The 25353-nt window shown below is 50.1% G+C and overlaps 1 protein-coding gene across 1 annotated transcript in view; it reads left to right on the forward strand.

The window, feature by feature from the left end:
- The window catches only part of DYSF (dysferlin), a 132878-nt gene extending 110718 nt beyond the window's left edge, over positions 1–22160 (forward strand). Inside the window, 9 exon segments of the mRNA XM_048508779.1 lie at positions 537–676; positions 2352–2440; positions 4045–4140; positions 4331–4472; positions 8372–8471; positions 9639–9808; positions 10890–10999; positions 11520–11667; positions 21646–22160. Of these exon segments, the coding sequence (XP_048364736.1) occupies positions 537–676; positions 2352–2440; positions 4045–4140; positions 4331–4472; positions 8372–8471; positions 9639–9808; positions 10890–10999; positions 11520–11667; positions 21646–21684 (1034 nt within the window). The 3' untranslated portion in view covers positions 21685–22160.
- The last annotated feature ends 3193 nt before the right edge of the window (positions 22161–25353 follow it).

Below are 25353 nucleotides of genomic sequence, written 5' to 3' on the forward strand. Positions count from 1 at the left end.
AAAAGGTTCGCCATCACTGCTCTAGATCTTGAAACTTCCCTGTTTTCTAATGAACAGAAAGGAAAGGAAAAAGGGGAGCAGGAAAGAACAGGAAAGGGAAGAAAGGGAAAGGGAAAGACAAGAGTAAGGGGGGGGCAGCGAGGAAGGGGAGGCCAGGTTAGATGTGAAATCATGGTTGCCTCAACTACGGGTCTGGTGGAACATCTCTGTTTTCAGGGCCCTGCAGGACTGGACTGCATCCCACAGATAGGTGGTAGAGAGTTCTACTCGGCTGGGGCCAAAGCCGAGAAAGCCCTGGCCCCAGTCGAGGCCAACACCAAAGCTCCAGGAATTTTCCAAGCCCGAGTTGGCAACCCCATGTATTGAGTAAGACCTGCAAGGCAGGAATCAAGGTCAAGTGAGGATCCAGCTACCTTCTGGGGCCTCACTCCCCCACCCTGCAACAGCTCCTGGCCGGACGTCACCTGTTCAGTGGGGGTTCCGATCTGGATTTGGGGCAGAGCTTCGGGCACTAACAGCTGTCCTCTTTGTTTCAGAGGATGGCAAACCCCCAAACCCGCACCTGGGGCCTGTGGAAGAGAGGCTGGCTTTGTATGCCCTGAAGAAGCAAGGCCTGGTGCCCGAGCACGTGGAGACCAGGCGGCTGTACAGCCCCCTGCAGCCAGACATTGAACAGGCAAGGACAGGAACCAGCGCGGGAGCATCTCCCACCCAGGGGCGGAACCACCACTCTGCAATTAAACAAACAAATTAAAAGTGCTGGTTTTGTTCCGAGGGAAAGTGGCCGTCGGCAGCCTCAGATCAGATATGCAGACGAGAGCCTTTTGCATCATGAACTTCATTTGCACAAACTATTTTGCTTCTGCATGCCAGGAATAATGAGCTTCTTCCACCAAACTTCTGCTTTGGGGAGGGGAGGGGCTCCAGTGCGGTACAGGCAGAGGTGGGATCCAGCAGGTTCTCACCAGCTCCCGAGAGTGGGTTACTAATTACTTGTGTGTGCTGAGAGGGGGTTACTAATCGGGTCCGCTTTTCCACCTCCGCGCCCTCGCCTCCCCAAGAGGCATCCTGCCTTTGACCGTGAAGGTTCCATATAGCAATTGCGACTAATCATGTAACTCCCTGAACTGGGTTAATCCCTTTCAGGTACCGCAATTCATGGATTCTCAGCCTGTCGTACCTTTTATCTCACCAGTCTCTATCAAAGAACCTGTGTGTTTCACCATTGCTGTGTTTAGATTTGTGAGTTGGGGCATTTTCTATAATGTGATGATGATTTAGAAATGACCTGGTGCGAAAAAATTTTTGGGGGGTCGTGGTAGGGTGGCTGCCCATGGGGGGGCATCCAACTCAGGTTTTGCCCAGGGCTCAGGTTTGCCTAGGTGCGCCTCTGCCCCCTTTGCTGATGGGGGGGCTGGCGAGGGAACCTGTTACTAAAATTTTTGGATCCCACCACTGGGTACAGGGCTGTGGAGGCTACCTTCCAAAGGGCTGATCTTGGCTGCCTGGAGATCGGTTGTGATCCCGGGAGATCTCCAGCCACCACCTGTAGGTTGGCAACTCAGTTTGCCAGCCATGGAGGCTTGTTCTGAGGGTGAAAGGGGGCAGGAGGATGGAAGGGAAACGTACCCACCTGTCCTTGGTTTCCGTGGGTCTCTCAAGACTCTGCCACGGGGCCCTCGGCTTCATGGGATTTTTACGAGAGGTGGGGGCGGGAACAGGAGTGTTGCCCCTCCACCCCAGGACTCTCTGTCCTCAGAATTCCTCAGCGGAGATGATGGGAGAAATGCCTGCCACGCAGAGCCGTAGTGAGGGGGAACTGCGCCCGGGGCACGTGTGTGCCCCGTGCCCCTCCCACACACCCCACCCCAGAATGCCCCCACCACGCCCCCACACCGGCGCACACCTGGGGCAAGACATCCTCCCCCGTCCCTTGGGTGCTACGCCACTGCTGACATGTGCCAGGCATCACAGACATGGGGGGGAGAATGGTGCCTGGGGCAACACCTGCTTCAGGTGCCCCCCTTGTGCCCCCCCCCACACCCCACTTACCTTAGCTGGTAGGTGCCTCCTGCGGGCCGCCCCTCGGCCCGGCCCCTCCAGGCTGCTCCAGAGCCTCCGCCGGCTGAAGGAGCAGCCTAGCTGGGCTGGGCAGAAGGGAGGGGTGTGTGGGGCAATTTTCCGTCCCCCCATGTGACCAGCTGGCGTGACCCCACGTGTCCCCGTGAGCTCTCCGCCCCTGCCAGGCATCAAAAGCTGGCTCAGGGATTTCTTCAGATGTCTTTGGAAGGCTACTTTGTGGCTACTTTGACATCTCAATCACGCCTCACATTTTCTTTCTCCTGTTACAGGGAAAACTTCAGATGTGGGTGGACCTTTTCCCCAAATCCCTCGGTGCTCCTGGCCCACCGTTCAACGTGACCCCACGGAAAGCCAAGAGGTGACGGATGGCACGGATGTGTTGCTAAGAGTTCTGTCCTGCCCTTATGCTAAAAATGCATCTGGGAAGACTTTCAAAGAAAATTAAATAGCGACATTGAATGTAAAAAACAACAGCAATTAATGTATCAAAAGTTTTCATAGCCAGAATCAACTGGCTGTTGTAAGTTTTCCAGGCTGTGTGGCCGTGGTCTGGTAGTTTTTGCTCCTAATATTTTGCTCGCATCTATGGCTGGCATGCCAAGGTGAGATGTGCCACGGAGAGAAACACATATCTCTCAGACATACCTCTGAAGATGCCAGCCACAGACGCAGGTGAAACATTAGGAGCAAAATCTACCAGACCACAGCCACACAACCCAGAAAACCCACAACAGCCAAAAGCAATTAAACGAAAATATTTCTTATCCTTCCTCCAAGCATCCAGGTAAGAATTACTCTGCAGCATTAGACCAAAAGGTCTCACATATCCAGCATTCTGTTATTTTCCAGCAATCACTGGGGAGGAGGCTCTGGGAAGGTCAGGAGCAGAATTTTTTTTATCCAGAGGTATACTGCCCCTACACATGGAAGTTCCACAAAGCGATCCTGGCTCCCAGCTCAGCTGATCCCCTGAATGGTCTGTCAGGGCTGAGGTGATTCCAGGCAAACTTAGGGCGATTCCGCACATGAGTAAAATAGGTTCGACCCTGTTCCCTCAGAAGGGTACTAACCTAGGTCGAAGCCATTGTTGTTCCCCACTGCAACCAGCTTGATCCCAGCTCGGAGGGCGGAATCATCCTGTGCCTCTTCGCCGCTCCGTTCCGATTGGCTACTGTTCTACAGCCATGTTCCGTCTATCCCCCCACACGTTATAAAAAAAAAAACTGCCACAGGAATGGAGGGACGAAGATGGCGGTTTTTGATTGGCCGCTTACATTGGTATGCGGAAATTGTGCGCTGTTTGTGCGACCAGCCATCGCTTCGAATGCAAGAAAGAAGAGGGGGAAAAAATTAGGCGCGATTTTTGCCACAGCGGTTCTCCAGCTGTACGCATTCCCGAAACACTCAGCTGTGATTGGCTGAATGGGGGACTCCTGGCACCAGAGATTCCGCACTTTACTGGAATCGAGCTGAGTTCAACGTGGTTCCCTGAAAAAGTAGTCGTTCCCAACTGGAGTCAGAAATTTGACCGTTACACGGGGCGAAGCTGGTACAATACCACATCGATCCCAGTGGTTGTGCGGAGCACTTAGGTCGAACGCAGCTCGAACTTAGGTCGATAACGCAAGTGCGGAATCGACCTTGGTCTTGTTTAGAATAGGACAGGCTAGAGCCAGCAGATCCCGGGGGGAGAACGTCCTGAAAAATGCCGGGCTCAGCCTGGCATAAGCAGATCTTCCCAAGCTTTGGAAGCTGTTATGGCCCGAGTGGTGGATCCTTCTCTTGTTCTTGTTATAAGATAGGGGAGGGAATAGGTGTCAATAACGGAGGCCTTAGAAGTACTCAAGTTGTGGAGAGGTTGGGAGGCGTCACCCCGCATTCCGCTGTTCCTGCCCCAGGCTGTTCTTGCTGCCTTGTCTGGTGGTCCACACCTGGAACCCACACTTGGCCTTTGGCTTGCAGGTTCTACCTGCGCTGCATCATCTGGAATGCCAAAGACGTCCTCCTGGATGACCTCAGCATCACGGGCGAGAAGATGAGCGACATCTACGTGAAAGGGTAAGTGGTCAGCCTTTTCCTGGCGGAAGATGGAGGGAAAGAGACGTCCTATCCATGTTCCTTTTTGGTCCTCCAATTGTTCCAGCCCCCTGAACTGCAGGTGCAAAATGGCTGGCCTGCTGCTCTCTGTCGGTGGCTTTCCTCCTTGTCACAGACGTGGCTGAGGTTTTGTTCCCTGCTTATTTTGCAGGTGGCTGGTTGGCTATGAGGAGAACAAGCAGAAGACAGACGTCCATTACAGGTCAATGGGGGGCGAAGGGAACTTCAACTGGAGGTTCGTGTTCCCCTTTGACTACCTACCAGCCGAACAGGTCTGCTACGTGGCTAAGAAGGTGAGTCTCCTGATAAATTATGGAACTTGGAACAGTTTCCACCTCGAAGGCTTTCACGGCCGGAATCACAGGGGTGCTGTGTGGTTTCCGGGCTGTATGGCCATGTTCTAGCAGCATTCTCTCCTGACGTTTCGCCTGCATCTGTGGCTGGCATCTTCAGAGGATCTGAAGTTGGGAGAAGCCATACAGTCCGGAAACCACACAGCACCCCAGTTTCCACCTCCTTTGCCAAGGATCGAAAACACTTTTTCAGAACAAATGTGAGACCGTCATGCAAACTCCGCTACCTTGGATTTCCTGGAGAAAATTTACGTCCATTTGTATGCTTCTGACTGAATATATTGTACAGTAATTGAATATGTTGGTACTCTAGTCCCATTTTGAAATTGCCATATATGGCAGGTTTTATGTGTGTCAGAGAGGACCAGGCTAAAGGGTTTGTAACTTGGTGAGTCACACTTTAAGAAAGTCAGTGTGGTGTAGCATTTAGAGGGTCAGACCGAGATCTTGGAGAATCATAAGAACATAAGAACTAGCCTGCTGGATCAGACCAGAGTCCATCTAGTCCAGCACTCTGCTACTCGCAGTGGCCCACCAGGTGCCTTTGGGAGCTCACATGCAGGAGGTGAAAGCAATGGCCTGCTGCTGCTGCTGCTGCCCCTGAGCACCTGGTCTGCTAAGGCATTTGCAATCTGAGATCAAGGCAGATCAAGATTGGTAGCCATAGATCAACTTCTCCTCCATAAATTTGTCCAAGCCCCTTTTAAAGCTATCCAGGTTAGTGGCAGGATATTCCAAACACCCATCACACATTGTGTGAAGAAGTGTTTCCTTTTATTAGTCCTAATTCTTCCCCCCAGCATTTTCAATGGATGCCTCCTGGTTCTAGTATTGTGAGAAAGAGAGAAAATTTTCTCTCTGTCCACATGTTCTACCTCATGCATAATTTTATAGACTTCCATCATATCCCCCCTCAGACTTCTCCTCTCCAAAGTAAAGAGTCCCAAACGCTGCAGCCTCTCCTCATAAGGAAGGTGCTCCAATCCTTCAATCATCCTCGTTGCCCTTCTCTGCACTTTTTCTATCTCTTCGATATCCTTTTTGAGATGTGGCGACCAGAACTGAACACAGGACTCCAAGTGCGGTCGCACCACAGTTTTAATTCCTGCTAAGCCATGCAGTGGCGTAGTGAGGGTGGCAAAAGAGGGGACTAGAGCCCCTGACTCCACATCCTGGGGTCATGTGGGGGTGCCCTACAATGTTGCCTCCCCAACTTCTGCCTCGACCCCAAACTCCCCATGGAGTTCGAGGCAGGGGTACAGCTGAATGTTGGGCAGTGAATAGGCTGTTGCACATGGGCCAGTCCAAACAGACACGGCTGATATTGATGGACAGTGGTCTGGTTCAGAATTGGGTGTGTCGGGTGATCCGCTTGTGCTTGGTTGACTAACCTTTTACCCTGGCCACTGGCCAAGAACAGTGTGCTGAGCGCGCAGCTTGGAGGTCCTTCCCAGAAAGCTCGGACTTCCCATTAAAGTCTCAGAGCAAACCCCCACCCCTGTGTCAATATTGATTCCTCCCCCAGCCTTGCACGTGTCTGCCAGAGCTGGGTCAGAAAATAAACAGCTTGTAAAAGGTCCCAGCAAAGGTAGGAATAATGAATGAAAAGCTGTGCTCTGGATCCGGGAGACGCATTCCTCTCCGGCAATTTTTGATCTTGCCATATGCCGTTTGAAGTCCAGGTTCATTACTGGCAGCTATAAAAAGAGAAAACCCACAGGTCTAAAGTTCAGGCTGAAACACCGTCTTGCCCCACAGAGCCACCTGCTCCACAGAGGTGGGGCAGGAAGGGTGCCTTGGGGCATGTGGTAATGGTGGGGGGATGGCCCACAGCACCCCCCCCCCCAATAATCAAGGCTGCATTGCAGAAAGTCTGTGGGAGGAGTTTCTAGACTGGTCACACATGAGAATCCGGGAGCACCTTCCTTACGAGGAGAGGCTGCAGCGCTTGGGACTCTTTAGTTTGGAGAGGAGACGTCTGAGGGGGGAAATGATTGAAGTCTATAAAATTATGCCTGGGGTAGAAAATGTAGACAGAGAGAAATGTTTCTCTCTTTCTCACCATATTAGAACCAGGGGGCATCCATTGAAAATGCTGGGGGGGAGAATTAGGACTAATAAAAGGAAACACTTCTTCACGCAACATGTGATTGGTGTTTGGAATATGCTGCCACAGGAGGTGGTGATGGCCACTAACCTGGATAGCTTTAAAAAGGGCTTGGACAGATTTATGGAGGAGTCGATCTATGGCTACCAATCTTGATCTGCCTTGATCTGAGATTGCAAAGGCCTTAGCAGACCAGGTGCTCAGGAACAGCAGCAGCAGCAGAAGGCCATTGCTTTCACATCCTGCCTGTGAGCTCCCAAAGGCACCTGGTGGGCCACTGCGAGTAGCAGAGTGCTGGGCTAGATGGACTCTGGTCTGATCCAGCAGGCTAGTTCTTATGTTCTTATGTTCTTATGAGAAAAGACTAGGCCAAGCCAGTCCCAGCCCAGGAAGACAATGTTCTTGCGCTGAACCAAAACTCTCCATCTTCTCGGTCTTGTGATCTCAGAAGCCTGAATGGAATCATAGAATCATAGAGTTGGAAGAGACCCCAAGGGCCATCAAGTCCAACCTCCTGCCATGCAGGAATACATGGTCAAAACTCCCTTGACAGATGGTCATCCAGCCTCTATTTCAAAACCTCCATAGAAGGAGACTCCACCACTCTCCAAGGCAGTATATTCCTCCGTCGAATAGCCCTTACAGTCAGGAAGTTCTTTCTGATATTTAGGTGGGATCTTTTTTCCTTCACCATGAACCCCTGACTCTTGGTCCTAGTCTCTGGAGCAGCAGAAAAAGTACTTGCTCTATCTTCAATGGGACATCCTTTCCAATATTTAAACATGGCTATCATGTCACCTCTTAACCTTCCCTTCTTCAGACTAAACATACCCTAGGACAGTGATGGCAAACCTTTTCGAGACCGGGTGGCCAAACTGCAACCCAAAACCCACCTATATATCGCAAAGTGCCAACACAGCAATTTAACCTGAATACTGAGGTTTTACTTTAGAAAAAAACGGTTGGCTCCAAAGTGCGCATTACTCAGGAGTAAGCTTGGTGGGAGTCAGTGGTTTTGCTTTGAAGCAATCACGCAACGCTTCGAATGGGTGAATCACAACCCTAGGAGGGTTTAGAAGCAAGCCCCATTGCCAGCCACTGAGCTTACTCCCAGGTAAAGGATCGTGCTTTAGTTCTTCCCATGAAAATCAGTGGAGTTTAACAGCACTTAACAGGGTTACCTACATGTCATGCCCAGTGGCCCAGGCCAGCCTAGATGTGTGTGTGTGGGGAGGGCGATTTTCCGCCCCCCCCCCACATGACAAACTCTGTGCACGCGTCCCCACAGAGAGGGCTCTGAGTGCCACCTCTGGCACCTGTGCCATAGGTTCGCCACCACTGCCCTAGGAGAACTAGAGGCAAGAGCTGCTAGAAGAACTGACAGAAAATCTAGATTCCAATCCAGCAGCGGGGATTTTCAGGGTTTGCGACTCTTGAAAGCTCATCACATCCCCAAAATCTGGCCTCTAAAGTGCTGCTAGGCTGGAGTCTGATTCACGTGGGAACTTCTGTATACTGGGGAGGGGCAGGGGCACCTGACAAGTGAGCTCCTCCACTCATAGGAGGAGTCCATCAGCACCAGGGATGGGGGGGGGGGGAACCAGCCCCCTGTTCATGGACGGGTGAGATTTCATGTTCAGATTTGCCAGGTGTAGCTGCAAAGGTCACGGCACTCTGGCACACCCCCCCCCCCTCAAGCACTTCCTCTGTTCCCTTCTCTGTGCCCATGAAGGAGCATTTCTGGAGTTTGGACAAGACCGAGAACAAAGTGGCCCCCCGGCTGGTCCTCCAGGTGTGGGACAACGATAAATTTTCTTTTGATGACTACCTGGGTGAGTCGTGCGTCCCTCTGTGTTGCATCTTGGGTTTTTTTTTTTTTCATTTGAGCCACTGCTGATTTAGAGTTTGAAGAGTTTGGATTTATATCCCCGCTTTCTCTCCTGTAGGAGACTCAAAGGGGCTGACAATCTCCTTGCCCTTCCCCCCTCACAACAAACACAGTGTGAGGTGGGTGGGGCTGAGAGAGCTCCGAGAAGCTGTGACTAGCCCAAGGTCACCCAGCTGGGGTGTGTGGGAGTGCACAGGCTAATCTGAATTCCCCAGATAAGCCTCCACAGCTCAGGCGGCAGAGCAGAGAATCAAACCCGGTTCCTCCAGATTAGAGTGCACCTGCTCCTAACCACTACGCCACTGCTGCTCTCTTTTTCATTTGGCTATTGTGGGTTTTCCAAGCTGTGTGGCAGTGGCCTGGTAGTTTTGGCTCTTAACCTCCTACGCCACTGCTGCTTACAGGTGGTCTTAAGGAGACTAAGTAGATATATTTTTATTTACTTAAAAATATTTACTAGCCTTATGAAGCTCAAGGTTTCCTTCTTCCTTATGAAGCTCAAGGTGGCTTACAAACATAGTTAGAATAAAATACATTAAAACAACAACAACAGAAACACTCCTTTATGAAGACTTGTGCTGGGAGGAGTCAGAATACCTTGACCTGGATGGCCCAGGCTAGCCCAATCTCATTATATTTTGGAAGCTAAGCAGGGTTGGCCCTGGTTGGTGCTAGGATGGGAGACCACCAAGGAAACCCAGGGCTGCTAGACAGAGGCAGGCAAGGGCAAAGTGCTTCTGTTTGTTTTTTGCCCATTCCTGCATGTTCCAAGCTAGCCTGATCTCAACAGCTTTCAGAAGCTCCGCAGGATCAGCTGAGGTTGGTACTCAGGTGGGAGACCTCTGAGGAGGACCAGGGCTGCTATGCAGAGGCAGGCTGGGACTAAACCACTTCTGCTTGCCTCCTGCTTTGAACACTCCGTGGAGTCAGCTGGACTTGACAGCACTTTCCATTCTCACCTGTAGGGGTGGGGCACTCTATGCCAGCCGACTTTCACACAGGTAGCTGTCCCCAAATGCTGTACCTTTGCCTTGACGGTCTACAGCTACATCTAGCTGCGTGGCCTCAGCTGCCTGCACCCAGCCAACCTGCATTTCTTTCTCCTCTGCAGGCTCTATCCAGCTGGATCTGAACCGCATGCTGAAACCAGCCAAGACAGCCGAGAAATGCTCCTTAGACATGCTGGAGGACCCGGCGAGACTTGTCTCTCTCTTTGAGCAGAAGACTGTGAAGGGCTGGTGGCCCTGTGTGGCAGAAGAGCAGGAGAAAAGGATCATTGCGGTAGGTATCTGGAGGCAAAGCCAGTGCGTGGCCTTGGAGAGGGTGGCGGTTGGGAGCCGGCGTGGTGGATCCAGCTATGACGTCACTCCAGGGGTGGAGCAAGGGGAAACTGCGCCCAGCTCAAGCGTGCGCCTGCACCCCTGCCACGCCCCTGGAACTCCCCTGCCACCCCCCGCAGGGACGTGTGCCTGGTGCGTTGCACTCCCCCTATTCCCTTTGTGCTACGCCACTGCATCACTACATCGCTCCCCTAGAAAGGGTGCTCAGAAATAATTGTCTTTCTTATGAGAATGGCTTTCAAAGAGAAGAGAAGCTCTATATTTGGCAATTGCTCTTTAAAATATCTTGTCCATACCCAAGTGCATGGGCCCCAGTAGTGGGGAAACTGATGAGCATAGAGCAGTGATGGCGAACCTTTGGCACTCCAGATGTTATGGACTACAATTCCCATCAGCCCCTGCCAGCACGGCCAATTCCCATCAGCCCCTGCCAGAATGGCCCACCAGCCTCGCACAGGGGCTGATGGGAATTGTAGTCCATAACATCTGGAGTGCCAAAGGTTCGCCACCACGGGCATAGAGTGACCACCTTTGTCTACTGTAAGGAGTCTCAAGAGAGCTTACAAACTCCTTTCCCTTCTTCTCCCCACAACAGACACCTTGTGAGGTAGGTGGGGCTGAAAGAGTTCTGAGAGAATCCTGACTGGCCCAAGGTCACCCACCAGGCTTCATGTGTAGGAGTGGGAAACAAATCCACTTCACCAGATAAGAGTCTGCTGCTCATGTGGAGGAGTGGGGAATCAATCTTGGTTCTCCAGATTAGATTCTGGGTGTCTTTGAATTGGAGAGAATTTCATGAACCACTGATAATTTTTCTAAACTTTCCAGTTTAGACACAGCATCATGGGAAGGAGAGAGAGCCTGTGGACTGAAGGGGTGTTTGGTTTGTGCCTGGGCTTGATCGTCTCCCCCAGGGACCCCACAAAGCTCAGAACCTCATTAATGATTCTTTCCTGCAGCCACTGTTTGGGCCTTTCCATCACTGTCCTCCTCTGTATTTCATGCCCTTCTGTCTTATGCAGGGAAAGCTGGAAATGACCCTGGAGATTGTCAACGAGCAGGAAGACGAGGAGAGGCCGGCAGGGCTGGGTCGGGATGAACCGAATATGAACCCTAAGCTGGAAGACCCCAAGTAAGAGGATATCTCATGACCTTGGCATGTCATGTTGAGCCCAGGGTGCTGCGTCCAGAGCCACAAAACCTTGTGGGCAGTGGTGGGATCCAAAAAATTTAGTAACAGGTTCCCATGGTGGTGGGATTCAAATTGTGGCGTAGCGCCAATGGGGTGTGGCGGGGCACAGCAGGGGCGTGGCCGGGCATTCCGGGGGCGGGGCATTCCTGGGCGGGGCTGTGGCAAGGACTCAGTCGCTGCGCTGGTCCTTGGGCGGGAAATGAATGCACGCAGGCGCAGGCTGCCACGCACGCCGGTGCACCTCCTACTAGACTGCCTCAAGTTCTGCGCTCTACTGCTGAGAGGAGGGGCGTAACTAAGGCAAAAATCACGTGGCAAAATCACCCATTAGTAACCCCCTCTCGGCACACACAAATAATTAGTAACCTACTCTCGGGAACCTGTGAGAACCTGCTGGATCCCACCTCTGCTTGTGGGGGCTCCTGGCTTCCAGTCCACTCATGGCTCTTCGTGGTTGCAGGCGCCCAGAGACCTCTTTCCTGTGGTTCACCTCTCCATACAAGACTCTGAAATACATCCTGTGGAGAAGGTTCAAGTGGGTCTTCCTCATCGTCCTGATCCTCTTCATTCTTCTGCTGTTCCTAGGGATCTTCATCTACGCCTTCCCGGTAAGTCTCAGCAGCAGCTGTTTGAGTGATGAAACAGCCACAATGTTGTATTGTTAGAGACTTTTTTTAAAAAAAGTTTAAAATAAAGTTTATTTTTCAATTATTATAAAATACAAACACTACATACATTAAACAAAAGCAAAGAGTGATTATACAGTTATTCCCCTAATAGGAACATCCAAAGTATCATTTGTCAATCCATCCATATGGTTGACTACACCATCTGTCCAGCATAACAATGTTATAATATAAAAAAGAAATTTTTAATACAACTATCCTTACAGTATGCAATTTTTAAATTTTTACACTATTGCTAATATTAACTAATTTAAGAAAAACATTGCAACATTGTTGTAATTAACGTTACAACATTATAAGTAATATAGGTATTTTAGCTTATATTTAAACAGTCTAGTTTCACTATGACTAGCTAATATTGAACTTATCCATAAAATATTTTTTAACGTTTCCCAGGCATTTTCTTGCTTCCGATCAGTTTCTATCTGAAATGATAAGGATAAAAGATCCATATACATCCATATTCTCGTATACCAATCCCTTAATGAAGACTTTGTTGAAGACTTTCATGGCTGGAATCAACTGGCTGTCGTGGGTTTTCCAGGCTGTGTGGCCTTGTAATTTTTGTTCCTAATGTTTCACCTGGATCTATGGCTGGCATCTTCTGAAGCATGTCACAGTAATATGTGTTTCTTTCTCTCTCTGAAAATGCCAGCAAAAACTACCCAGACGATATCCGTGCAGCTCAGAAAACCCACCACAATTTTATTTATTTTATTATTATTATTTTATTAGATTCATATCCTGCCCTTTCTTGATTACTGTCAGTCTCAGGGTGGCTAGCAGTTAAAAATACAATCAGTTAAAATATATAATATTGATAATACAATTTATTTTTTATCAAATTTTACAAATCCACTCAGTGCCCTAGCAAACTTAGCATCACAGGGGATAACCAATCAGTGATGGGGAGAGAGTTAGTAAAGGAAGACAAAACCCCAAACCAAACAACTGAAGAAACAAAAGAAAATAGGATGTGTACCCATCGTTGCCTCAGTAAGAACATAACAACATAAGAACTAGCCTGCTGGATCAGACCAGAGTCCACCTAGTCCAGCTCTCTGCTACTCGCAGTGGCCCACCAGGTGCCTTTGGGAGCTCACGTGCAGGATGTGAAAGCAATGGCCTTCTGCGGCTGTTGCTCCCGATCACCTGGACTGTTAAGGCCTTTGCAATCTGAGATCAAGGAGGATCCAGATTGGTAGCCATAGATCGACTTCTCCTCCATAAATCTGTCCAAGCCCCTTTTAAAGCTATCCAGGTGAGTGGCCATCACCACCTCCTGTGGCAGCATATTCCAAACACCAATCACACGTTGCGTGAAGAAGTGTTTCCTTTTATTAGTCCTAATTCTTCCCCCCAGCATTTTCAATGGATGCCCCCTGGCACTTATAGGCATAACATGTCGGTCCTGCCCTCTAAAAGGCAGCACGTCTCCTTGGTGCATCTGCACCAGCAGGTGAGATCAAGCATCGATATAATGATGAGCCTCCTCCTGTTTTGGGGGGCCAGCTTTCAGGCTCAGTAGTTTCCACATTTGTACCCAGAAGTTAAAAGCAACAACTGAATAGCCTCGCATGTGATCCAGCAGCTTCCAGATCTGACAAACTACTGTTACTTCCTAACTGGCTAACATTGTGGAAGGTTGCACTAGAAACATCAAAAGTTTACTGATGATTCACTGTTATATTTTTGTATCACCGTTTCATTGTATTTTAAATGATGTACATCGCTCTGAGCCTGCCTAGTGGGGAAGAGCGATCTAAAAATCCAGTAAACTAAACTAAGCATCAACTCCCAGGCATAAAATCAAGGTAGTTGCTGGTAGGTCTCCCTCCTGGAACTCTTCCGCATGTGGTTTTTGCCACCAGTGAGCATGGAAATTTAAGACCAAGGGCGTTTCCCCACTCACCCTGATCCCCCCTATGCTGCGTGCTGCCCTCAGCGCGCGGTATCCCTGGCGCGCGCCTGGGCATCCCCACGACCCCGCGCTCTGCGCGGGGTCATCAAAAGGCGCCATTTGGAAAGGCGCCAAGAATTACACGCACTGAGAGGGCAAGAGAGAGGCAGCGTCAGGGTGGCTGCATTCTCGCCGCCCCTGAAGTGGGGAGTACAGCTGGACCCCGCGCTACTTTAGGAGAGTAGCGTGGGGCTTAAGGTAAGTGGGGAAAGGGCCTGTGGCTCACAGCTCCATCTCAAAGTACATTTTCTTGAAAGGAGGCAGAACTTGCAAGCGTGGAGCTCAACAGTGGAGCTGGAGTTGAAGTGCCTGAAGGAGAGAGTTGCAGGGTGGAAACTTGTTCCATCATCATGCCAAGTACGGAAGATTATCCTGGAAAATCTGTTAGGCTTTAATCACTTAAATATGGAGCAGGATAGTTTATAGGGATTCATACAGACAGAGTGTTTATTATCGGCTCTTGCAGTAAGCGCTCCCCCCACACCACACCACTCCACTCCATTCTGGTGCGCAAAAATGGGGGGAAGCAACTGCAGCCTCGTTAATCAGAGGGGGAGCGTTTACACACACACACACACACACACACACACACACACACACACACACACACACACACACACACACACACACTTTGAATTCCATTTGCAAAAGTCAGGCTGATTCCTATCCAAATCCCAGCTGTCCAGCCCAGTACAAGACGAGGCTCCAAGGCTCTCATTTGAGGTGGTGAAATAATCCATGCTGTGTGTTTGGATGGTCACTCTTGCCTGATAAGGAAAACCTTCTGCTTTTGCTTGCCCCACACTTAACAAATTCTGGGGATGGCGTATTGAAAACATTCCCCGGGGCTGCTTGACCGAGAAGGAAGTGGTTGGAGGAGGGAGTGGCTGGGCTCTTTGGGGTGAAATATCACTTGCATACGTTGGTGCCCCGCAAGACACTGCAGCCCCTCCAATGATCATTTCCCTGGTTCCCCAAACATGTTAGTCGGCCAAGAATTCACCCCCGGCTTGTTAATGGCTGGAACCCTCCAGTCTGCCTTAACTGATGAGTTTTCCAGGATAGCCCAACAAGGCAAAGCAGCCGGATGGCAAAACCCAGGCGTGTGGTGGGTTCCTGGAGTGAATCAGTTCAGGTGGATGGATGGCCGGGAGATTTCCCAGGAGAGGCTGAAGTGGTCCCGAGCACAGGCAGGCAACCAAAGAAGGATTCTGACATAAGAACATAAGAACATAAGAACAAGCCAGCTGGATCAGACCAGAGTCCATCTAGTCCAGCTCTCTGCTACTTGCAGTGGCCCACCAGGTGCCTTTGGGAGCTCACATGCAGGATGTGAAAGCAATGGCCTTCTGCTGCTGCTTCTCCCGATACCTGGTCTGTTAAGGCATTTGCAATCTGAGATCAAGGAGGATCAAGATTGGTAGCCATAAATCAACTTCTCCTCCATAAATCTATCCAAGCCCCTTTTTAAAGCTATCCAGGTTAGTGGCCATCACCACCTCCTGTGGCAGCATATTCCAAACACCAATCACACGTTGCGTGAAGAAGTGTTTCCTTTTATTAGTCCTAATTCTTCCCCCCAGCATTTTCAATGGATGCCCCCTGGTTCTAGTATTGTGAGAAAGAGAGAAAAACTTCTCTCTGTCCACATTTTCTACCCCATGCATAATTTTATAGACTTCAATCATATCCCCCCTCAGACGCCTCCTCTCCAAACTAAAGAGTCCCAAACGCTGCAGCCTCTCCTCATAGGGAAGGTGCTCCAGTCCCTCAATCATCCTCGTTGCCCTTCTCTGCACTTTTTCTATCTCTTCGACATCCTTTTTGAGATGTGGCGACCAGAACTGAACACAGGACTCCAAGTGAGGTCAGGCCACGGCTTTATATAAGGGCATGACAATCCTTGCAGTTTTATTGACTTGGGCTAGGAAGATGGTGGGCCGCCACAAGTTGATTTAGGTGGGTAGCCGTGCTGGTCTGCAGTAAGAGAGCAAAGTTTGAGTCAGTAGCGCCTTAGAGACGAAAAGAGCTTTAACTCTCAGAAACTTGTAACCTGGAAATCATGCATTTGAATACCCGTGCTTCAACTAGTCATCTCTCCCAAGATTAGGTCTACTTGGAAGTAAGTGCTTTGTATAATAAATGTGCATAGATGAGGGAGCAAGCTTGTTTTCTGCAGCTCCAGAGACTAGGACCAGGAGTCATGGGTTCAAGGTGAAGGAAAAGAGATTCCACCTAAATATCAGGAGGAACTTCCTGACAGTAAGGGCTGTTGGACAGTGGAATGCGCTACCTCGGAGTATGGTGGAGTCTCCTTCTTTGGAGGTTTTTACAGAGAGGCTGGATGGCCATCAGTCAGGAGTGCTTTGATTGTGTGTTCCTGCATTACAGGCGGTTGGACTGGATGGCCCTTGGGGTCTCCTCCAACTCTATGATTCTAGATTTGTTGCCTGGGGTAATTTTTCCCTGGCTGTTTTGATGGTGGGATGAACCCTGAGGCTATCAGGGCAAAACAGAAGCGAAATTTCACTCAACGTATGGAAGGTTTGGTCTCTGAGTCATCCTTCTGAACAGTGGTGTGGAGGCATTTCAAGGAACTTTTCCGCTGTCTTCTATTTGGATGGTTCTCCCTCCTGCCCCGTCCTCCCAGCTTTGAGGTTGCTGACTTGGATGTCTCGCCCTGGAACTGGGCTCCTTGTGCTGTTCTGTTACATATTACTCTTTGGCAGTAATGCTGGCTAATGGAAAAGAACAAGAAAATTAGTGGGGATGCCCCTGGATGCAGAGATCCCTGGCAGGGGCCCGAGAAACTATTTGGGGTTTCGCTGCTGAATGACAGCAGATGGAAAATTAGAAAATGAGAGTGCCGTGCCCCTGGGCTGTTCAATCATGAGACTCTGTGTTCAGTTGATTTCTTTATTATGAAACAGCATCAGGAAGAATCATTTAGACTTCTGTTGCCAGAACTGAAGCATAAGCAACACAGTGCTTTCTATTACACCCCACCTCATGCCCCTTCACATCACACCCCCACACCCCTGAATGTTGGCCCCCTACCGTCCCACAGCCCAGAGACAGGACAGTCTTCATTTAGGTCAAAGCAGTCTACCTTCCCAAGTACTGCTGAGAGCAACGGCTAGCAGGTATCTGACAAGCAGGTAGGGCTTTGCCTGGGAGCTAAATCTAAAACCAAGCAGACAAGAGGGAGGGGAGGAAAGGCAGACAATCATAAGAACATAAGAACATAAGAACTAGCCAGCTGGATCAGACCAGAGTCCATCTAGTCCAGCACTCTGCTACTCGCAGTGGCCCACCAGGTGCCTTTGGGAGCTCACGTGCAGGAGGTGAAAGCAGTGGCCTTCTGCTGCTGCTGCTGCTCCTGAGCACCTGGTCTGCTAAGGCATTTGCAATCTGAGATCAAGGAGGATCAAGATTGGTAGCCATAGATCGACTTCTCCTCCATAAATCTGTCCAAGCCCCCTTTGCTAAAAGAAACATATCCAGGTGAGTGGCTACATCCACCCACCTCCTGTGGCAGCATATTCCAAACACCAATCACACGTTGCGTGAAGAAGTGTTTCCTTTTATTAGTCCTAATTGTTCCCCCCCAGCATTTTCAATGGATGCCCCTGGTTTCCTAGTATTGGCAGAAAGAGAGAAAAAATTTCTCTCTGTCAACATTTTCTACCCCATGCATAATTTTGCTCCGACCTCAATACAATCAGCTATCCCCCACTCAGCCATCCTCCTCTCAAACTAAAGAGTCCCAGCAGCTGCAGCCTCTCCTCATAGGGAAGGTGCTCCCAGTCCCTCAATCATCCTCGTTGCCCTTCTCTGCACTTTTTCTATCTCTTGATATCCTTTTTTTGAGATGTGGCGACCAGAGAGCAGAACACAGGACTCCAAGTCGCGGTTAGCACCACACTGCTTTATATAAAAGGGCATGACCAATCCTTGCAGTTTTATTATCCAACTCCTTTCCCTAATTATCCCCAGCATAGAGTTTGTCTTTTTCCCCGGTCCCACCCGGGAGACGTGGCAGGATCAAACCAGAACTGGGCTGATCACAACAGATAGCATTTTTAGCATTATTGCAACCCAGCAGCGGACTGGCCTGGTGTGGGGGAGGGGGGGATATGATGCCACCTGACCCACCTGCCTGGTACAGCAGCCCCCAGGGCGTGGCAATCCCAGCGGCTTTGCTGCTTTCCTGGGGGGGGTGCAAAAATGGGAGTGAGGTAGTTATCAAGGACCTGACAGGTCACAGTCCACAACTGGGTTGAACACGCCTGGCTGAAAACAGCGGCTGCCGGGACAGAGATGCAAAGACAGGGAGGCAAGACTGAAGCCCAGTTCAGAGCTGCAGTTGGGCGAAGAGGGGTTGCCCCACTGGCCCCGCTGCATGCTGGCTCAAGTGCTGCTTGGGCAAATCCTTGCCTCAGGCCCTCATTCTGAAGCCACAGAGCTCCCGGGCAGTGGAGAGTGCTGCGGAGTCCATGCAGAGTGTCTTTTGCTCACCACCAATGAATCGTTGCAGGCCCTGCGGTCATCTGGGATGGAGGCTGGCAGGAGCTTTGGGGCTGTAGATGGGGTGGGCACAGGCTTGCTGGCAGTACAAGCCTCCTCCTTAGAGACCTTCGGATGAACTGGTGGCAGGGGGTCCGGAAAGCATTCAAGGGGGAAGCCAGATTTTGCACCCCACCTCGGAACCTTGTGACAAGAGGTTCTGCGGACAGGGGAACGGGGTGTCCCACCCTGAGCCAACTCTGGCCCCGTCTGCACATGCAGAATGATGCGCTTTCAATCCACTTCCACAATTGTTTGAAAATGGGTTTTGCTCTTCCGCACAGTAAAGGAGCAGCAGTGGCCTAGGAGGTTAAGAGCTGCTGTATCTAATCTGGAGGAACCGGGTTTGATTCCCAGCTCTGCCACCTGAGCTGTGGAGGCTGATCTGGGGAATTCAGATTAGCCTGTGCACTCCCACACACCGCCAGCTGGGTGACCTTGGGCTAGTCACAGCTTCTTGGAGCTCTCTCAGCCCCACCTACCTCACAGGGTGTTTGTTGTGAGGGGGGAAGGGCAAGGAGATTGTCAGCCCCTTTGAGTCTCCTGCAGGAGAGAAAGGGGGGATATAAATCCAAAACTCTTCTTCTTCTTCTAAAATCCAGCTGTAAAGTGGATTGGAAGTGCATTATTCTGTATGTGCGGAAGGGGCCTCAGGGTGGGAAGGGCTCTGGGCAAGATGACCTCCATTGGCTACCTCTACAGACAGGCATACACACACTTGCACTTGCCTTGCACGCTATGCACTTGCGCACGCACGCACGCCTGCCTTGCTGCCTTGCTTGCCTGCACGCACGCGCACCCTCTTGCAGAGGGATGGGAGGCTTAATGCAATGCCTGAAGTGGAGCCCGCGGCAGTCTGGGCAGAGATGAAAACTCCATGCCACCCGCTCAGCCTCGGGTGGTCTGGGAGAAAATAACCTGCTGAGTCGAAGATGCGCTATGCGTGGCCTTCCGCAGTGGCGGCAGCAAAGCTTGTGCAACAGCCCCAGGAAGGAATCTCTCCCTGAACATTCCCGTTACCTTTTGCCGCTCGCTTTCTGGCCGGGGTGATTAATTTTTCTTGGCTACCCTCCTCCCGCCAGATGCAAGAATCCCTCTCCGCCCTGCCCTCCAGACAAACCCTGAAAAGAACAGCCGCGACATTGTGGAGGGAGCCTCCTGAAAGACAAATGATGGGAAATTAATTAGGAGGTTATAATGTTCCATCGAGGGGGCTCGCTAATGGGGCGTGAGGCTGTGCTTCACTTTACGCCGGCTTGGTTTATGGGGCTCTTTGAAGGCCTGGCAGCTCCCCCAGCCTGGAAGCCGGTTCTGGAAGCTGGTGCAAATGACTGGGGATTACTTTGCTGGGGGCCACGCTTCCCGGTTGGCTCTCCGGCTCCCCCCTCTAGTTCTTTTGCCAAAGCTGCTTCATAACACACTCATAAAGCCCACATAGCGTGTTGTTGGTGTTGGCCTGTCCCAATTAAATCGGCCGTGTTTGGAAAGAAACTCCCTGCTTGCTCGGTGTCTGTCAAACTCAGTGCAGGTTTGGAATGAGGGTTACCCAAAAACACAAAAGGTGAGTTTGGTGTAACAAGGATAAAACAACAAGAAAAATAATTACATGGCGTGCCTCTGAAGAGGCCAGTCAGAGATGCGGGCAATACATGAGTAGCAGAAACCACTGGACCACGGCCACACAGCCTGGAAAACCCACAACAGCCAGGACTATGAATATCTTCTACAAAAAATGAAACGGAAGTTTAGTCTCTCAAAATGTCTTCAAGGCTTGGGCATGAAATTTTAATGCCAGTGAGATAAATTTTGCGACTTTTTCTAGTTCTAGTGCCACATTTAAGAACATAAGGGCCCCTTCCGCACATGAGGAATAAGGCACTTTCAATCCACTTTCGCAATTGTTTGAACGTGGGTTTCGCTAATCCGCATAGCAAAATCCAGCTGCAAAGTGGATTGAAAGTGGATTGAAAATGCCTTATTCTGCATGTGCGGAAGGGGCCAAGAACATACAACAAGCCTGCTGGATCAGACCAGAGTCCATCTAGTCCAGCACTCTGCTACTCGCAGTGGCCCACCAGGTGCCTTTGGGAGCTCATTTAGATTCATAGAGTTGGAGGAGACCCCAAGGGCCATCCAGTCCAACCCGCTGCAATGCAGGAACACACAATCAAAGCACTCCTGACAGCTGGCCATCCAGCCTCTGCTTAAAAACCTCCAAAGAAGGAGACTCCTCACTCCACCACTTTCTGAGGCAGTGAATTCCACTGTTGAACAGCCCTGACAGTCAGGAAGTTCTTCCTGATGTTTAGGTGGATGTTTTCCTTCACCTTGATCCTAGTCTCCGGAGCAGCAGAAAACAAGCTTGCTCCCTCACCAACATGACATCCCTTCCGGGGATGCATCCACACGTGGCTGGATCTTGTGGTCTTATCGCAGCCATTGGCAATTGGATTGTCTTGCCTATGAGGGGAGATCTGGTTGCAAATGATTGTTACAGTGGCTCGGTGGTCAAGGATCTGCTCAGCGGAAGGAAGGTCCCTGGTTCTATCCCCAACATCTGCAGCTAAAAGGACCAGGCCAGGGGGATGTGAAAGACCTCAACCTCAGACTCCGGAGAGCCTTCGGCAGTCTGAGTAGACAAAGTTGATCTCCTTGGATCGATGGTCTGGTTTAGGATAAGAAAGGGTGAGCGTTAGCGCTGAGTCCCAGCTGAAATACTTTGGTCTAGCACATAGATGTCAAACTTGCGCCCCTCCAGATGTTATGGACTACAGTTCCCATCATCCCCATGCCAGCATGCTGGCAGGGGATGATGAATTTTAGTCCGCTATCTGGAGGGGCGCAAATCAGACCAAACCTAATATTAGTAGATGAATTGTGCCTGCGTAAGAAGGGATTTATTTGCGTAAGCCAAGCCTTGAAGAATATCGAGGCTCCGTCTTGAATCCGGTCAACAGGCTAACTTGTTTATGTGCTTGTGTTGTTTATGTTAAGTGTATGTTTCTTGTGTTAATGTGTTTAACCTGTGTTGTTTTGGTTAATACATTTACAGTGATAAAAGCATTGTTTTTAGTTGTAATTTAAGACGCTCACAGCCTGATATCAGCAGCCTTATTTTGGGAGCTGTTGGCTCCAGGTCGTTGTAGTACAATTCTTGCCAATTCGTGTTTCTCTTAGTGTGTACTACTCCCCAATATGCTTATTAATGTGGCTGGTTTAGGATAAGGCATCGTTATGTGTTCGTTTGTGTTCTCACAACAAGAGCACAAGATCCAAAGGTAGGTGGATGCCGCTCCTGACACCCCAAGAAAAGTGTTGACACGTCTGAACTTGCTTTTAATCCCGCGGCTCTCCTTTTTCTCCCTGCCTTGCAGAACTATGCGGCTATGAAACTCGTGAAGCCCTTCAGCTGAGCCACCAGCAACCCGAGCCATAGATGGCACGAGAAGAGCCTGGCCCACCTGTCGTCCCACCTGTCAGTGCCTTCCCACGGGTGTGACCCAGCCTCCCGTTACAGTGGTGCAACATGGGAAGTGATGGCTGTGCCTCCTCGCAGGGGGTTGGCCCTCCTCTGCCCTCCATGCCCTGAAAAACACTGCTCAGGGAACCTGGCTGAATTGGCAAACCACACCTGGATTTCCCTTTCCACCCTCCTTTCTCTGCTCATTCCTGGCTGCTGGCTTGCCATCCGGGGTCTCACAAAGGGTCAAGCGGGCCTGGCTGAAGGAAAACATCTGAAGCTGACCTCTGCACACCATTCCTTCTTCCAACCTCTGCAGGGGGCTCTTGTCCTGTCCACAGAAGAAGAAGAGTTTGGATTTATATCCCCCCTTTCTCTCCTGTAGGAGACTCAAAGGGGCTGACAATCTCCTCTCCCTTTCCCCCAACCCACAGCAAAAACCCTGTGAGGTAGGTGGGGCCGAGCGAGCTCTGAGAGAACTGTGATTAGCCCAAGATCACCCAGTCGGCGTGTGTTGGAGTGCACAAGCTAATCTGGTTCACTAGATAAGCCTCCACAGCTCAAGTCACAGAACGGGGAATCAAACCCAGTTCTCCAGATTAGAGTGCACCTGCTCTTAACCACTAACACCACGGTGGCTCTCTTGACAGCTGCCAGTCTTGCCTTGGAATTCCATCGCATAACTCCAATCCTGCAGTTTGGAGGGGATGCGAATTAGGGGTGGGGGAGAAAGTACCTTCTAAGATGGAACTTGCTACCTAAAAAGGAAGAAAATGTTCTCCCCTCTTCTGTTTTGGTCATGTGCAAATCTGGGCTGAGCGGTGTCAAGTCACAGCCGACTTGGGGCAACCCCAGCAAGGGGCTTTGGAGGCAGGTGGTTTGTCATTGCCTGCCCTGGCAGAGTTTTCCTGGGTGGTCTGTCTCCGATCCAAGTACCAACCCTGGTTACCCTGGTTACCTTCCAAGGTCTGAAAAGGTTGGGCTGCACCCTGTCGCCTCCCCTCTCAAATCTGTGTCCAGCAAGTCAGTTAGAATTTGTAGGATTACTTGGCTAACGTTTATTTAATTAGGTGCAGCCCCACAAATGCCAGCCGTTCCCTTTGTCCCTCGGCTCTTGTGGTCACTCCAACAAGTGTTCCTTTGCCCAGATTCTGCCTCTCCTCACCCGCCCCCTCCTCTGGGCCCCCTTTGCCAAAAAGGTCGTGTGCCTCGGCCTTCATCCTGCCTCCAGAACTGGGTGCTGAGGTCCTGCGAGCGGAGACGGGCTTCCCCTGGCCTGGGAGAACGAGCCCACGTTCAGTTTTGTATTTGGCAAAGTTCAAGAGCTCTTTTGTGGGACTGAGTTTTGCTGCAAGTGAGACAAACCAGAAGCCAGGAACAGAGCTCTTGGAGGGCGGCCCCGCCTCTCGGAAAGGTAGGTGGCTGGGAGTTTTCCATCTCACCTGGATCTGCCTTCGGAGCAATATTGCAGTTGCTGTGTGGTTACCAATGAAATGCTATTAAACTTTCTGAATGCTGGTGGTGTTTTATTTTCCAGAGCCCAGTGCGAGGGGAGGAAAGAGTTACTGGTTCCCCAGTTCAACCCTCCCCCCCCCCCCACACACACTCACACAACAAAGTATGGAGAGCAAAAGCATCTGATTCCACTTACAAGGGAAGCAAACAGAACCGTTCACTGGGCTTTGCCCTCCTGTCTCCATGGTGTGGGACGGTGAATATATATTGGCGTGTGTGTGTGTGTGTGTGTGTGTGTGTGTGTGTGTGTGTGTGTGTGTGTGTGTGTGTGTGTGTGTGTGTGTGTGTGTGTGTGTGTGTGTGTGTGTGTGTGTGTGTGTGTGTGTGTGTGTGTGTGTGTGTGTGTGACATAACATCAGCCTGTGTGTTTCAGTATTACTTCTTTTGTCTAGGACAGAGAGGTCCCTTCCGCACATGCAGAATAATGCACTTTCAATCAACTTTCAATGCACTTTGCCGCTGGATTTTACTGTGCGGAATAGCAAAACCCACTTGTAAACAATTGTGAAAGTGGATTGAAAGTGCATTATTCGGCATGTGCGGAAGGGGCCAGAGTGCGGACTTTCCCACACGGCAGAGCCATTACATTAAATTAACAGGGCGTGGTTTTAACATGTATAGAGCCTATTTATTTATTTAATTGATTGATTGGTTTATTGTGCTCTACTTACATATCTCTGTTGTGCACTGCCCTGAGCCCTCCAGGGGAGGGCGGTATAGAAGCCTAATAAACAACAACAACAACAACAACAAATAGCAACAGCAGCAACAACAACAACAACAACAATAATAATATAGCAGTCCCCGGTGACAGCAGGGTCATTGAAAAAGAACACGAGAAGGTCACTAGATACCACGATTTCAGTCACAAGCCTTTATTGGCATAAAATAAACATACAAAATCAGCATACAAAATTTGCCCATTATTGCTCACAATTATAGACACTGGTACTAAAATACTAAATACTAAAATATATACATGGTCCTTCTGTAACTATAGGACATTCCTTCAGCTAAGTTAACTCACTTAAACGTCATCGGATACTGACAGAAGCTAGCAAAATTACTGCTGGCTATATGTGGTCATAATACATAGACATTGGTTGGTATTCATCTAGACTTACGTCTATTATTGTTAGCAGAAATTTTGCTACATTCTCACACACTGTGGGATCCATGTTGTTCAAAAGCATAGGTATCTTAAGAGCATCAGTTAGATTGTTATACAGAAATGGGATAAGTGCAGATTGTGACATTCTGATTTTTGCAAACCTTACACAATGAAAGAGGGTATGATCGAGTGTCTCCACCTGACCCATATTGCATGGACATAGCCTCCTCTGTTTATCAATTTGTTGATATCTGCCATAGAGCAGCATACCACGATTTGAAAATCGAGCTTCAGCGTCTATGGCACAGACCAGCTGAGGTCGTCCCAGTGGTAATCAGCACGCTGGGCGCCATCCCGAAAACACTAGGGCAGCACTTAAAACATCTTTGAATTGACAGAATTAACATCTGTCAAATTCAGAAGGCAGCCCTGCTGGGATCTGCACGAATACTACGCCGATACATTACAACTTCCTAGGCCTCTGGGTGAGGCTTGAATTGTAATGAAGGCCAACAACCAGCTGGAGATCTGGCAGCTGTGAAATCTACAATAATAATAATAAATGGGGAGAAGGGATTTTAGAGGCAAAGAACTTTGGAGCCGCCCTGCTGGGACGGAGGCTGACCTTGTCCAGGTTCCTGGCTCCAAGACCAGGCAGCACAAGCACAGCACAAATAATTTCCTGTGTGTTCCCAGCACAGGTTGCCAGCCTCCAGGTGGGACCTGGAGAGCCTCTAGCATGACAGCTGGTCCTCAGACTAGAGAGATCGGTTCCCCTTGAGAAAACGGCTACTTTGGAGGGTGAACTCTGGCATTATACCTCACTGGAGTCTCTCTCTTCCCCAAACCCTGTCTGCTCAAATCTCCAAGAGTTTCCTAACCCAGAGTTGGCAACCCAACACGACAACCGGAATTGGGCTGTAGATGTCCGCTGTAGCTGTAGATGACATTTGGTTGTCCATGCTAACAGCCTCCCTTCTGTGAATCCACCCAGGC

The sequence above is a fragment of the Sphaerodactylus townsendi genome, linkage group LG10 (genome assembly GCF_021028975.2).
Source record: "Sphaerodactylus townsendi isolate TG3544 linkage group LG10, MPM_Stown_v2.3, whole genome shotgun sequence".
NCBI lineage: Eukaryota > Metazoa > Chordata > Lepidosauria > Squamata > Sphaerodactylidae > Sphaerodactylus > Sphaerodactylus townsendi.